We start from the raw sequence: 15,922 nt of genomic DNA on the forward strand, positions 1-15,922 counted from the left end.
ACATTTCTCGTCAAAAAAACAAGAAATTTTTAATTGATGTGATCTCTGCTTGGAAGACACGGCAGTGATCGGGTAGGCAGGAGTCAATTTTGGTATCTAATTTTTCTGAAAAGACACCACCTCCTACTGAATCATCTAGTTTGGATCCATCCGATTACTGCATTACAGTCAGTAACCCAAATAACCAGATTAAACTCTTTATACTACCAGTACTGCTCTAAAACCACTACTTTTTATTGAAACTGCAGTCAATAACAGACCCGACAGTTAGGCCATTTCAGCAAAAGCACTGATGGTGTGCAAACGGCTGGCGGGTAAATCCTGGGGCTGTAAGCCAAAGATCATTAGGTGGTTATATACCAATTTGTCCGACCGATAATTACGTACGGGGCGGTGTCCTGGGCCTTCGTGGCGGCGCAGGCTTCGGTGGTAACCCAACTAACTAAACTTTTGCGGGTCCGCGTACCAAGCTCTCCATTCCGATGGGGAACTTTCCGAGCATTTTCCAAGCCGAAGTTCTGGCCATAAGTCGGTAAACCTCCACCGCAACTATCGCAACGAGCGAATAGCTATACTCAGCGATAGTCAAGCGGCACTAAAAGCGATCTCTTCCCACGAGATCAAATCGCTACTAGTGCAGGAGTGTAGAGGAAGGCTTGACAACCTAGCCGAAAAGAACCAGGTACACCTGATCTGGGTGCCTGGTCACAGGGGAATAGCCGACAATGAACTGGCTGACGAGCTTGCCTACTATGGTGGGGCCCGAACCGTTCACTGGAGTGGCTCCCCATACGATGAAGGAACTGCTCCGCGAAGAGGAAAGAGCATGCAGGGAGACACATTGGCAGCGAGCGCACGGGATGCGTCATGCCAAGCTGTTAGTTGGGGGGTGTAACCAAAAGAGGTTCGAGTCGATAATAAACCTCCCAAGAAATAAACTCAGGCTCCTGGTCGCACCGGCCACTGTAAGTTAAAAAGGCATTTAGCGAACATGGGCCTTTCATCTTGCGCTAACTGTCGGTTCTGCGACAGTGAGCCTGAAACCCCGGAGCACCTGCTATTCGACTGCAACGCAGTCTGTAGGCGCAGGTCGAAGGCCCTCGGATCCATGTTTCCGGATAGGGATCACATCGCCTCGATAGCACCCAGCAGGATATTGGACTTTATCAATATGCTGGGGCTAAGCGAGTTTTTGTGATTTAGGAGAGGGCACAATAAATCCATGTTCGCAGTGCATGCCTCAATTACTAATCTATCTACCTAGGCCATTGGCGAATACGCGGTTCACTCTAACATTGCTCTAATTACTTTCGGATGTGAGCCGAAATCACTGAAAGCTAACTTCTCAAAGAGGACACCACTTGCGCGGTTACAGTCGAGCTCACAACAGCGCGCTAGTCGTTCTTTATTTTCGCTGTTTGGAGCCAATTGGAGATTCTAAGTGTAGTCAGGTTCTTCTCCACTTGGTTTTTCCAACGGAGTGAAAGTCTTCCTCTTCCTCTGCTTCCCTCGGCGGGGACTGCGTCGAATACTCTCAGAGCTGGAGTGATTTCATCTATTCTGACGACATAACCTAGCCAGCGTAGCCGCTGTTTCTGAATTCGTTGGACTATGTCAATATCGTCATATATCTCGTACAGCGGATCGATCCATTGACTGCGGTATTCGCCGTTGCCAATCCGCAAAGGACAAAAAATCTTCCGCACAACCTTTCTCTTGAAAGCTCGTAACGTCAACTCATCAAATGTTGTTATCGTCCAAGCCTCTGCAGCATATAGCAGGACAGGAATGATGAGTGACTTGTAGAGTTTGTTCTTTCTTCGTCGACAGAGGATTTCACGTCTAATTGTCTACTCAGTCCGAAGTAGCACCTCTTGGCAGGAGTTATTCTTCGTTGGATTTCGAGACTTTGTTGTTAATGTTAATACTGATTCCGGGATAGACGAAATTATCTACGACTATGAAGTTATGACTGCCAATAGTGAAGTGGAAGCCATGTCGCGACGACTGTTTATCTGATGACGGGAGATATTTCGCCTTGCTTCGCTTATCCAGTCTGAAGAAAGCAGAACTAACAAGAATTTCGCTGAATAACTCTAAATTCCTATGTATATACTTCCTATATCATTAAGTTAGGTACAATTTCTGAAATCTAGAAACCGAAAAGCTAACAAATTTTGGTCTAAAAAATTTACAAACTTTTGTAATCCCCACAAAATTTTCAATTTTAAAGCTTTCAAGGAACGTGACGCTACTTTAATTCTACCACAAATTAAGTCTAAATAGTACAAAACACACCAACACACTAACGAGCATATAAACATATTTAAATTTGAATCCCCCGCAAGCAAATAAGATGATTTGAAATAAATGTAAACAAAAGACAAGCAAAATCACTTGCGTGAACAAATAAAAATGCTGTAGATGAAGCTGCGTTCTGTCAACCACAACAACAAATCAACAAATGGTGGTAAATCTAAGTAAATAAACAATTAAAATGTCACACCGAATTGCAGCGTCGCTTTGATGACGCAACATTTGAGCACAAACAAACACACATACACACATTTGTATGCATGTATGTATATTGTCCTAAAGGCTATAGGAGGTGAGTGAGCACAGAGGAATGCTAAAATATCGCCGCGAGAGTGTGTGTGAACCCGTGTCAGCATTGAAAACTGCGATGAAAATCGACAGGCCAAAATGGATCACACGAAAGCGCCCAGTAGCCGGCAGACAGAATACAAAAGCGCATTACAGCGTGAAGCCAAACCAACAACACGCTGTAAAACGCTGACGAAATGCCAAAATACAAAAAGAGTAAACTAAACGCACAAAAATAAAAAAGCGAGTGTAAACTGCGAGACAGTTTTTGGCCGCTGGGGATTTGCGGCTGCCAACAGCCATCAACGTCATCATCATCACTAACAGCAGCAGCAGCAGCAACGTAGCCAACAGCCGACGGTGTGCAAATAAAGCTGCGCGGATCACAACTCAAAGGGAATTGACGTAGCAGCAGTTCCCAATTAAAAATTCAACCGAAATCGAAAGCAACAATGCCCGCGAACGAGCATTGGCAAACACTAGCTATATGCATGTATCTGTGTATATGTGCTTGTGCGCACTTGAAGCTGTGCAAATAGAAGATGTAAAGAATGAAAAAACTGCATTCGCTCACTGCGAGTTCGAGCGACCCGACTGTGTAAGGACATGTGTAAGCTGCCAGGAGTAGCGTTTACAACACAATGCCGTTGTCATACAAAACTATACGCACACAAATACCTATGTACAATGACATGTACACATGTGTCGCGCAACTGCAACCAGCTGATGCTATTTGCTCTTAGAAACCCGTGCTGTCTGTGCGCTTTTCACCGAACGACTACTGAACTTTGACAGCTTGTCAAGCGGTGGGTGGGCGCACAAGCCGCCAAGCAAGGCGCAACCGAATACAACCGACTGCCAAACTAACTAGCAAAACTAACAAACTCAAATGTCACTTGTTAGTGGAGGCAATAATGTTCGAAAAGGTAGTAAACACGCTCGATGATTTATTTGCATTTTCAGACAAAATTCGTGTATGTATAGGAAAACACTTGAAAATCCTTGCTTTTATGCTGGCAATGAGCGTAAAGCGGGCGTTTACGGCGTAAAGGATCGATGAAAGTTCAGCAAGCGCTAAGCAGTAAGAACGAAAGCAAAGAGTTTCGAAAAAAAAATTGTTTACTTTCCACTTTTTATTTCTGTCAAGCGAAATTTTTGCTATATCCTTGTCAATCTTCTCCCTTTATCCTTATTAGCGACGCTGTGTGTTTTAAAAACAGTCCCTCTCGAGCTTGACATTTTCATATTTGTTGTCATTGTGCATTCATTGCACTCGAGAAACGGTGAGTAATCATGTTTATTTACTGCAATATTATTGGATTTTCGACAAAAATAATATGTACCAATAGGAATTAAAACATGTCACCATATAAAATTTTGGTCATGGCTTTATTTTTGAGCTTGTAAATTTATTTATCATCAAAAAGGGGGTCACTCATTCGAGGCTTGTTGTTCCTTTTCATTGGGGGTGTTTTTTTACGTGGCGGGTCCCAAACCGAGCGCACAACCCTATGCAGGGGATGTTTCGCCTTCTCCCTTTAGCTCGCCTTTAAACGGATGTTCTTAGGTTACCCAGAGGATACTTGGTCATAAACCAAAACTCATTTCAAAACTGTATAGTTTCTGTATGTCTCTCTGTTGTACTGAAAATCCGATGTTTCACCACCACATTTGAAAATCCTAAGCAATAAAGATCGTTCAACAATCATCGGAATGGAGGGGAAAAAACGATGCCAAAGCTACTCAAAAATCAAGGTGATGAACATTGTTTTTTTCGGTATTCGTGGTTTGGTGCATCATAAATTTTTTTCGGAGGGACAGACGGTCAAGGAGTTTTATTTGACCGTACCGAGGCGTTTGCGTTAAAAACTTTCTCGAAAACGGACGGATTTGATCCATCAAGCTGTGTCTCTGCCCGAATTAAAAGCCAAAAACGAAATGAGTACCATCAATCAACCACTGTATTCACCAGATTAAGTTTGTGATTTTAATTTTTTCTTGTTCCCCAATACGAAATTGCCTTTCCGTGGAACCACTTTTCAACCGATCGAAGAAATAAAACGAAATTCTCTGAAGGAGCTGAAGACTATCCCAAAAAGTGCATATAAAAAGTGTTTCGAGGACTGGAAAATCGTTGGTATAAGTGTATTACATCTGGTGAGGATTACTTTGAAGGCGACAAAATAAATATTGATGAATAGTTAAATATTTTGCGTTTTATTTACAATTCCCGAGTACTTTTTTTACAATATATGTATATAAATAATTTGCATTGCGAGACGAGTTCAGGTGACTGTCAGTCCAACAGTCTGTCCGTGCAAGGGATAGCTTGAGTAAAAATTGAGATATCTTGATGAAACTTGCTACATATATTTTTGACACCCATGGGAGGTCTTTAGGAGGAGGTGAGCGTAATCGGACCACTGCCACACCCACAAAGCGCCGTTAAATGAAAACCTATAAAGTGTCATAAATAAGCACTAAATTAAGAAACACAACTCTGATTTGGCGCAGGGGTTCGAAATAGTGAGAAACATTTGTAGTCTAAAAATGTGTTTAAAGGGACATGTATATCTTCCAAACCACTGAATCCAGCTCAAACCAACTTACTGAAAAGAAGTAAATCATATATCTCAGAAACAGCTTGATGATTTTTAACCAAACTTGTTATGTTATCTACAAATTCCAATAATACGCCGGGAAAATAGGTGAAATCGGTTGACGACCACGACTACTTCTAATGTAACAAACTTTTAAAGTCCTTCCGATTCTTTAAACTTTATAGTAATCAAGTCAAGTATCAATGAAGTTTTCAGAATAAAACTTTACACAAAAATAAAGGTGTTTCATCTTACGTTAAAAATTTGTAAAAATCGAACTATAATTTGTGTCAAAAAATAGTAAAATCAGGTCAAAACTGCCCTTAGATCCCATATACCACACATAGGTAAATATTTTCGAGGTTCCGGCTCAATTTGTAACGCTTCTATCGGTCAATATGTAAAAAATCTCAATGGATTTCAGAAATAATGTTTTTCTAATAACAACGTGTCCTCTTGCCTGAAATGGATCAAATCACGACGATATTTTCGCTAGTTTAATATAAACCAACACCTGAAGGTATTTCTCAAACCATGAACCTTGCAAATTGCAAGAGACTTAGTCCTTCCTAGGGTAGTACGTAGATGGTACTACTAAATTCATAAAATCCATATGATTTTTAGTCAGCCCCTACCTTTAAAAGATAAGTGTACAAATTTGCGAGCTGTCGAACTAATAGTTTATAAGATATAGAGTTTTGGGTGAAGCAACTAGGATCAAAAAGAATTTCGTCTGTCAATAAGGCATTGCTTTTTGGGAGGAAAATAAAATAACCAAAACCCCGACGTAATAAACCCCCATTAAAAAAAACTCCTTGAAACTAATTCGAAACCTAACGAAAGGGTCGTTACGTAGATCGACCATTGAAGCCATGCTTTATACCTATCAGCATTAGTTAGACTATGTACCAGAAAATCCAACCATTGAAAAGTGGTTTACTAAGTTTGAACGAGGCACAATGAGCACCGAGGACGAAGAAGGCAGTGACAACCTAAAAAGGTTGTTACCTACAAAACATCAAAACCCGTAGAATAACATCAAAACCAGTAGAATAAGGTTGTTCAAACGAATATATTGGATATAATATTTTAATAAACATTTGGGTATGCGAAACATCTGCGCAAAGTGGAGTCCAATCGACAGTCAGCCAGTCTGTTTTTTGGCATACGCATGGAATAATTTTTACTGACTACCTTAAAAGGGACATCGACAGCGACTATTACAAATGCGTTATTGGACCGCTCGAAGAAGAGCAAAGTGATGTTTTATCAAAACAACGCACCGTGTCACAAGTCAGTCAAAAAGTACATGAATTGTTCTTTCAATTGCTCCCGCATGCACGGCATTTTCCAGATCTAGTCCTCAGTAACTATTTCTAGTTTTCAGATCTTTAGAGAATGCTCACTGGAAGGGATTTAAGTAGAAATGAAGAGGTAATCGCAGAAACTGAGGCTTATTTTGTGGTTTAAAGCAAAATTATTATAAAAATGGCGTTGAAAATTTTTTACCGCTATAATCGTTGTATCGCTCTCGATACTGAGTAATAAAATAAAATTTTATAATAAAATAAAATTTGATAAAAAAATGTTTTCTACAAACTTTTCAGCTCAGGAGTTAAAATATAGTATATTGCCTGGTTCAGCAAGGATTCTTTTATTGAAGATTTTGTCTTTTTTTCTTAATTCTTAAAATTGAAACGGTTCGGTTTCAACTGAGGAAAGGATAAATGCATGTTTTTTGAAATGATATTTAGAAAAATAATTTTTCAAATTGGCAGTTTTGGCATTATTTTTTCATTTTTTAGCTAAGAGATCGTTGGAGTATTAAGTATTTTAATTAATCTAAGTTTAACTATATTTACAAGGTAAGATTTAATTTCAGCTTTAAGTGGCTAGGAGTCTCCAATTTTGCTTAAAATAGTTTAAAATGAGTAAGACTATATATTTTTGCGGTAATGTGCAATCTGTGGGACGGTTTCGATAAAAAAAAAAAAAACTTTTTATTTTAAATTAATTAAAATATTTTAACACTCCACCGTATCTCACACAAATTATGCAGTATTATTGATTAAAGATTATTAAAAGGATAAAAAATATTTATAAATATTATAAAAAATTACATACCTGATTATAGAGTAGTTATTATCCTAGACTGCTAGTGATGGCTGCAAATAGGTCGTTGTTGATCCAAAAGTGTGTAGCTACAGTTAACAGTAGTTCATGCTCTTAATTTTTATGCACGCAGTATTATTTTTAGACTTTTTGCACAATACACCAACAAATTATTTTCAAGTATCACAAAGTTTTTATTTATTTCACTGTATTAAAACAATTTTTTTTGTTTTGTTAGTTTCCGTATTTTAATATTAATCTTCTATGTTTTTTTTTGTTTTTAGTTTTTATTGGTATTATAATTTATTTTATTTATATATTTTTTAATATAATTCGGCCATATCAAAACTTGTATAATTATTCAACGAAATCGTCCAAAAGCTCGCGTTAACCGTATCCAGCGACTGTCAATGGCGACGTCAGTTTTAAAATGCAAATGTTTGATTTATGACGGAAAGTAAATTAATGCAAAACTGTGACCAAGTTACCGCAAAAACACCAACACATATTTGCATATCGGCACACTTTGGCGCACATTAAATGTATTAAGTTGCCGCCACACATGTGTGTGGGGTTAGAAGGGCGGCGGGCAGCAAAACCAAGTAGGCATGTGTGCGTGGGTTAAGCGCCGTTAGGGTGTCTATGGCTAACACCATTCCATACACACACACACACACAGACGCACACGCATAAATGCAATTGTAGATGAAAAATTTCAAAGGACGACGAAGTGGCTCAGAAAAAGCCTTGAAGAGGCGCCAAACGTTGGTAGCAAAAGCACACCGACACAGTACGCGCGCAGACATACACACAGCCGTCGTTATATTAGTGACCCAACATTTGTGTCGATTTGTATGAATTGCCTTGCTGACTTGACGCCTAGAAATTATTGATGAGCTGACAGTTGACAGTTGACAGCGACGGCAAGACGAGCAACCGACAACAGCAATGGCGGCGGTGACGGTGGTTTTTCGGCTTGACGCCCACACACGCCAAGATAGTCCTTGCTTACAGATTACACACTAAGCATTCTTAGTTTTACCGTTATAATACTCCGTCGGCAAAGCGCTGGCTTAAACGCGTTTCTCGGAATTTCACTATGGCGTATTGTACACTCGCGCACTCGAATGTCCGCGACTACAGTTACATTACTTGCAACAATAATAAACACATGAAAAGCGGTGAAAATTTGGCGAAGAGAGACACAATGATATCATAAATGGGAAACATATTTATATGCATATCCATATAGTATATGTATGTATTTCAAGGGGGTGAGCTCTCACATCATCAAAGTACAAGCCATTTCATTCATACATCCCTATGCACTCTCTTTCTGGTAGCGCTCTCCAATCTTCACACACACGCACACACAAGCAAATATATAACTCACATATACGAAATATTTTAGGGGTGTTAGGGTGTTTTTCATTTGATGCGCTCTAAAAGTGTCACATTGTATGTTTATCTCTCTACCGAACTGTCACAGAGCAGCCATAATGATTGCTCGGCGCATAACCACCATTATCATCAGCAACATCATTATTAAGTTTATTTATTTATTTACGAGTAATCTGTGTTATATTAGCTGCTGAATATTAGTGTGTGCTCGTTATTATTGAGATAATTATCAGCATTATCATCATAAGCGCCATTTAAAACACTCTGAGACGAAACCTTGGACATACATTTATTGTTCAGTACCCTATTGCAACTCACAATGGTAATACGATATAAAACTGATATAACGAAAGCTCTGTAAGACGATTTAGGTTCGATATTATTCCAGCGAAATCACGAGAGTAGAGTAGAAGCCTTGTAAGACATCTAGCGGCAGATCAAGTATCCGTGTTCTTTTTGTAATTTATTTACGACCCCTAATTTACCAACTTCGTGACAGGAGCTTAATACAATTTTTTCAGGCGACTACTGTCGACTGGCGTCTCAAATTCTCGGAGTCCAATCAAGATATTTTACTGTTTCCGGAATTTAAATCAACGTATCTTGAAACGCAAAAATTATTTTAGCAAAGAACATCCGACCAAATTTATCCTCTCTATACTGGCAACTGAGTTTGGACAAATAGAAGTATCTTCCTATGCAAAATCAATAAGAGTATAATACAGTAATACAAACTACCTAGTGCAGGCCTTGAAATTAGTCGTTATAAACGTTGGATTTCAGAGCACATCCAATACTGAAAAAACACCTTAGACAGAACTCAATTAATACGGGTTTTCAGGCGAAATAAAGCTGTTGAACCACTTCAATCTCATATCAAAGCTACATAGTTTTCTGGTTGTAAGACATCGGTGCTTTTTTCAATAGGCCATTTTTGACATTTCATTATGGTAAGATTTGAGCCAGAAAAACTAAATCGTTTTCGAGTCAAATTTTGTTCAGCGTGAGACTCATTTCTGGCCCAATTGGTATGTAAACAAGCAACTTTGCTGCATTTGGTGCCAACAGCAACCTGAAAAGATTCAAGAGCTGCCACTTCATCCAGAAAAAACAACGGTGTGGTGTGGTTTGTAGGCCGGTGGAATCATCGGTCCATACTTCTTCAAAAATTATGTCGGTGAGAACGTAACCACCATAGGCGACCGTTATCGCGCCATTATAATCGACTATTTAATGCCTGAAATTGAAGCCCGTCATCTCGGCGCCATTTGATTTCAACAAGACGGCACCACTTTCCACATATCCCATCATTCAATGGATTTATTCTTCAGAGTGAGTAGATAATTTCACATTTTGGGCCGGTCGACTATCCACCGAGATCGTGTGATATCATGCCGTTAGTCTTTTTCCTGTAGGGATGTGTAAAGTCTAAACTCTCTTCGATACAGGCCTTGGAGCAAAACATCACGCGGGTCTTTCGCCGGTTATCAGTCGAAATGCTCGAACGAGTCATCGAAAATTGGACTCAACGGATGGATCATCTCAGATGTAGCCGCGGTCAACATTTGAAAGAGATAATCTTCAAAAAAATTAATTTCAAAGAATTTTTTTTCGACTGATAATAAACATTCCCTAATAAATTTGAAGTTTCTGTGCTTTTCTTTAAAAAAGTAGGGAATCTCGAAATTTATATATTTTGTATAGGGCCTTCGCGGTTTCCTTCTGGGAGTTACAAATTTCATAGCAAACTTAATATAAGTTGTTCAAGGTATGCAAAAATAAAAAACAAAATAAGGGAAATTCCGATCACAGTAAAGGTCAAAAAGTTAGAATGCTATATCTATGAATAACTAGAAGGCTTCATTGTTTTTGTATACTGCCTCATGAAAGGATTACTTTTAGTATTATGAAGTATAGACCAGTTAATATGAAGAATAGTTTATCGATCTCTTCGAAAAGGTAACTTGTGTTTCATGACATCTTCCAGAAGCCATCGACAGTGTGGACAAGTAGTCTAAGTCCTTCTTGTAAAGTACTTCAAGTACAAACGTACATATGTATATGTATATGTAAATATATTAATAAATAAAACCTACTGAACCACGTGAAAGAGGAGCATTACTTGTTTACCCAACAAGATATACATATGTACATACATACCATGCGGTAAGGCAAGGAGGGGAGACGGAGGCGCAAAATAACAAAAAACAGAACGCTTAACATCACAGGCATCTCCAGACATTACAGCAGCGCAGTCAAAGTACCCACCAAACAAAAGTACATCAACTAAATCTACACTTACTGCTCAGAAATGCACTGCAACAACGAAATGAGCGAGCAGAGGACCAAACAGAACAAATAAATACACACACCCAAGCATATGTACATATAGTACACGCCAAATGCAATGCAATCAAAGAAAACTGCGAATGGACAAAAAGAGCCTCGACTCGGCGGCTGTTGTGGCACAAAGCTTGAAGCTCCCCTTTGAAGCACTGCATCCACACACCACCACAGACGAGTTGTGTAAACATGGATTATTAGCACGGCTGACAGGTGAGCCAGAAAAAAACGAGTGGACGACAAACAAAGCAAAAAAGCAATGAAAAAAGGTAAGCAAAGCAAATTTGGCAAGAATAAAGCTGAGCAAAAACTGCCAAGTGGACCAATGGTAAACAAATTCATTGGCGAAGAGTGAATATACATACATATGTAGACATGAATGCATATGTGTGCATGCGAGGACGAATTAACAGAGAGGCGCATTTCTTAGCACCTAGAGAAAGTGGGCAGGAAAGCGATGCGTAGGAAGAGCGTATGCGCAAAAGAGTGCCGAAAGAGATGAGCAACGCAAGGAGCGCATGTGCACTGCGCACATATCTTCGAATGCAAGCGTATGTTTCTGTGTTCGTAATGTGATAGCACCCATTTTTAACTTACTCGTCTAATTAGTGGGTGTGGCCAAAAATATGCACACACACGCACACAACCACGAAGAGAGAGGCTGAAAACGAGCACATACACACATATTGTACATACTACACATACACACAATTGCATCTGTCCATCCGTGGCTTGGCAATTTATTAGCCTCTCGTCATTTTGTTACTTTGTCTCAGTTCAATACACAAATATGCTCCCCCTCACATTCTGCTTTCGTAACTGTCTTCGTTGGGTATTCAACAGGCTCGCCCTTAATTGCATGTGTATTGGCATACTATCTGTCTCTGTCTTGAAATGCTGCAGGAAGTGTCGTAGTTAGGCTGAAAATAAAGAAATTAAACCAACAACAAATAGCTGCTCTGTTGGCAGGCAACTTTGTTGGCATTTCAATATTTTTTATTTTTTTTTTTGGGATATTTCTTGCAAACCTTCTCTTATCAGCCGTCAGAAAATGTTGAAATATCAGCGAGCAAATTTAATATTGTTGAAGGGACGCTTTTAGGTGAAAGTCGGATGCACTGTGAGAAAAATGTAGAGTTTTTTTCGCAAATATATAATATTTTAAAACATTTTGGAAACTGTTTTCTTATGAATAAATGGATATAAACTAACCGATCAAAATCAAATTTTTGTTTGGAAAGCTTGTTTATTTGACAAGCCATCTTGATAAGAAAATACAATTAAAATATTTGTGAAAGTTGTTCTAGCTTCGGTGCAACCGAAGTTATTGCTTTTTCTTATTTTCTGATATAAATGAATTTTTTAGTTTAAATGAACATGTTTTTTTTAAGTATAAATGAACATGAGCTACATATGTACACACAAAGAGGTATGTACTAACATAAAAAACAGTATGCTGCAAATACTACCTATACATATGTATGTAGGTAGTAAACATATGGCTGGCTCAAAATCTATTTTAGATCCATAAGACAAGTTGTTCAGAATAATCTGTAGAACTTTGTTCTACATATTGTTCTAATATATAGTATACATACCTATATGTATATCTACAAATGTACATTCATTCATATGAATTCTGTATGAATTCATTTGATGACTGTGCAATGAACTTTAACACTTGACATTTGTTGCTTTTTCTCTCTTTTTATGTGACGTTTGCAATAATCGAATGCATTCACTTCAAATTTGCAATCACTTAAAATCCATATGCATTCTTCTGGGAACTCTCACAGTTATGCGCATACCTAAATACATCCATACATACATACATATACAAGAGTAAGTTTTTTATTTTGTATTTAGATTTTACTCTACTTTGTGATTGCGACCACCAAAAGTTGAAAATTCTTCTTGCTATTTTCTTTCTCTGAACACACAAGTCCATCAACTTTTTAGCTAAATGAACTCCAATTAACTAGAAAACGCAACGTAATGGAAAAGTGCACATTGAAGTGGCTGACAGCATTCAATCAAATATGCTACAGTTTTTGACGACCGACTCATTCATAGACAAACATACGCATTTTTGAATGTATGTATGTATATACGCAAGCTTATAATCCCCTAAATAATATAAAAGGCAATTTATATTATGTAGACACTTTCTATGCCTTAATAAGAAGTCAAATCGATATTGAACTGAATGGGATGCATTATGGAATGACAAAGTAATTACACGCACGTAACCACAATTATATTTGTGTTATTTATAAGGATGTATGTACATATGTATGTGAGTATGCGTAAACGTGCGAATGTAAAAGGAGATTTATGTAATTGTCAAATTATGTATATTTAATATTTAGTGCAATGAGAACACCGAGTACCTATGTAGATGTATTTACTAATATATTTATTAATACTTATGTGTTCTACATAGATATGTATGTATATAAGGTGTAATATTAAACATCTAAAATCATAAAATTATATATGTACATACATATGTATTTAGAAACTCACTTGCCATCTCCTTGGAACCTTAGCACTTGCTGTCGCAAAATATATTTACACATATGATTTTAATGATTAACCTTATTTTCCTTCAATACACGGTATTTCAAATTTTTACGTACAAATTGGAAAATAGGAAACGAAAATTATAAATATTTCACTAGTACACTGCTTGTCAAACTTTCCATTACAAGAAAAAACATGTTGAACGAAACCGACGTTTGTTTGTAAGCTATCGGAAAGCTATTGAATTGCTTTTCTAATAATTTACTCTGCCGGAATAAGATTTCGATACAAACTTGCACTGTTGTATGCAGCAACTGATATGCAACGCATTACAAATTCAATATAAACTTATTAATACAATATTATACACTTAACAAACTACCACAATACCGGACGCGATGTAAAACCAAAGCACCGCCGGAAACGCAATTATTATAGCATAGTGTAGCATTTACGTTGCCGATTGCAAATCACTTAACATTAAACAAACACATTTTAAACACAGAAAGTCACTTTACAACGTTTTCTTTAATTAATTGCACTACAAAACGATAAAACTGCTAAATTAAACAGAATAAACGCGCCGCGAAAAAGTAACTGTAAATTAAACAGAGAAGAGGAAGCACTAAAGTATAACGCATATATGCATTTCACAATTCTTTTAAACTAACAAATTGTTTTCGAAACTACATATAGAAGTAAAACCTTTGTGTTAAGCAAATTATTAAACTTTGCAAAAGCGCAAATTTTATTGAAAACTTTTTTTAAACCGTCATGAAAGTCTATATTTGAATAAATATCTTGTTTAATAACGCACATTTCGGCTTTTGCAACCCTGCACTTAATTCTGCTCTTTGCTAATGTGCTTGGCAGCACTGTGTGACAATAAATGTAATAGATTAGGACACGTAAGTTTTTTGTCAAAGTTGTCAAGTTCTAGAAAACAAATTCATACATCTGTTCGCTCTAACAATAAATTAGCAAAAACATTATTGCATTTAGTTTTTTGAAAATTTTTTAAATAAAACCAATTGTAAAAATGACCGATCCGGGTCAATGGTATAGTCAACTACCGCGTTTTACACGCTACTGGCTAACCTGTACGGTTGTGCTCAGTTTGCTAACCCGCTTCAACATATTACCAATGAATTTGGTATATTTACGACGTGATGCAGTATTAGGAGATTTTCAGTTATGGCGTTGTGTTACAGCCCTTTTTGTATACCCATTAACGTCATCGACTGGGTTTCATTTCCTCATCAATTGCTACTTCATCTCACGTTACATAGCACAATTGGAGAAAGAGCAATTTGGACGAAGTCCAGCTGATTATTTGTACATGCTGCTAATAGTAGCTTTTCTATCAAATGTTGGTGGTATGCTATTCAGTGTAAGTAATACTTGACACGATGTTGTTGAAAATCAGACTATAATCATTAATTTTTTGTAGGTATTTTTCCTTATGGACTTGCTGGTTGTTTCAACTACATACATTTGGTGTCAACTAAATAAAGATGTAATTGTAAACTTCTGGTTTGGCACACGCTTTAAAGCTGTCTATTTACCATGGGTGTTGGCCGTTATGGAACTGGTGTTCCAAGGGTAAGCGGAACACGTCATTATTGCTAAAATTAAATGTTGAATACATTTTATATATATTTTTAGATCATTTGCATCACTTATTGGTATACTTATCGGGCACTTTTATTACTTTTTCAAATTCCAATATCCACAAGAACTTGGTGGTAATGCATTTTTGGAGACACCAAACCTGCTGTAAGTTCTCTTAAATTGCTTAAATGCAAGTTGCCCCAACACTTGAAAATATAATTATTTTTCAACAGAAAACAATATGTACCAGATATAAGTGGTGGATTCAGCGGCTTTGGTGAACCGCCAGCGAGTCGTGCGCCTCAACGTCCAGCAGCAGGAAATCCCGTCTTCGGTAACACTTGGGGTCGTGGCAATCAATTAGGCCGTTAGCTGAAAAGAGGTAATGAAGTGGGATAAAAATACTTATACAACTTTTTTAAACGGAGAAATGTGTTTACGAGATATTTGCAACGTATTTAACATTTGTGCTCCTATTCAGTTTACTTTAAGAGTATCTTTAATGCACTGCAGCCATTTTCGGTGTCTCATTTCTCCTGATATTATGATGATATGTGACTTTAAGTAAACACTCTTACTTCAGCAACATTATTTATACATTTAGGATAGATTTTGGTATGTAATGAAAATTCACGCAATTGTGATGGTATAGCTTTGTAAATACTATATAATAAAAGAACCAATCTATATAAATAACAATTTATTAAATTTGAAATAACAACAAATAT

At 37.4% G+C, this 15,922-nt stretch overlaps 2 protein-coding genes across 2 annotated transcripts in view; one reads left to right on the top strand and one right to left on the bottom strand.

Annotated features, from left to right (window-relative positions):
* The window catches only part of LOC105224410 (fez family zinc finger protein erm), a 68,159-nt gene extending 58,765 nt beyond the window's left edge, over positions 1–9,394 (bottom strand). Inside the window, exon 1 of the mRNA XM_029549452.2 lies at positions 7,329–9,394. The gene's annotated coding sequence lies outside the window, so the exon portion shown is untranslated. The remainder of the gene's footprint in view (positions 1–7,328) is intronic.
* A 5,110-nt stretch (positions 9,395–14,504) lies between these two features.
* LOC105224409 (derlin-1) lies at positions 14,505–15,893 on the top strand. Its single transcript, XM_011202481.4, has 4 exons — positions 14,505–14,973; positions 15,034–15,185; positions 15,249–15,359; positions 15,428–15,893. The coding sequence occupies exons 1-4, from the start codon at positions 14,623–14,625 to the stop codon at positions 15,564–15,566; spliced, it is 753 nt and encodes a 250-aa protein (XP_011200783.1). The 5' UTR covers positions 14,505–14,622; the 3' UTR covers positions 15,567–15,893.
* Positions 15,894–15,922: the final 29 nt, after the last annotated feature.

Source organism: Bactrocera dorsalis, chromosome 1 (genome assembly GCF_023373825.1).
Source record: "Bactrocera dorsalis isolate Fly_Bdor chromosome 1, ASM2337382v1, whole genome shotgun sequence".
NCBI classification, from domain to species: domain Eukaryota; kingdom Metazoa; phylum Arthropoda; class Insecta; order Diptera; family Tephritidae; genus Bactrocera; species Bactrocera dorsalis.

Excerpts from the sequence above, each read along its gene's own strand:
- LOC105224409 (XM_011202481.4), top strand. The coding sequence starts at position 14,623 with ATGACCGATCCGGGTCAATGGTATAGTCAACTACCGCGTTTTACACGC. Across the intron at positions 14,974-15,033 it reads TTGGTGGTATGCTATTCAGT|GTATTTTTCCTTATGGACTT; the intron begins GTAAGTAATACT and ends AATTTTTTGTAG. Across the intron at positions 15,186-15,248 it reads ATGGAACTGGTGTTCCAAGG|ATCATTTGCATCACTTATTG; the intron begins GTAAGCGGAACA and ends ATATATTTTTAG.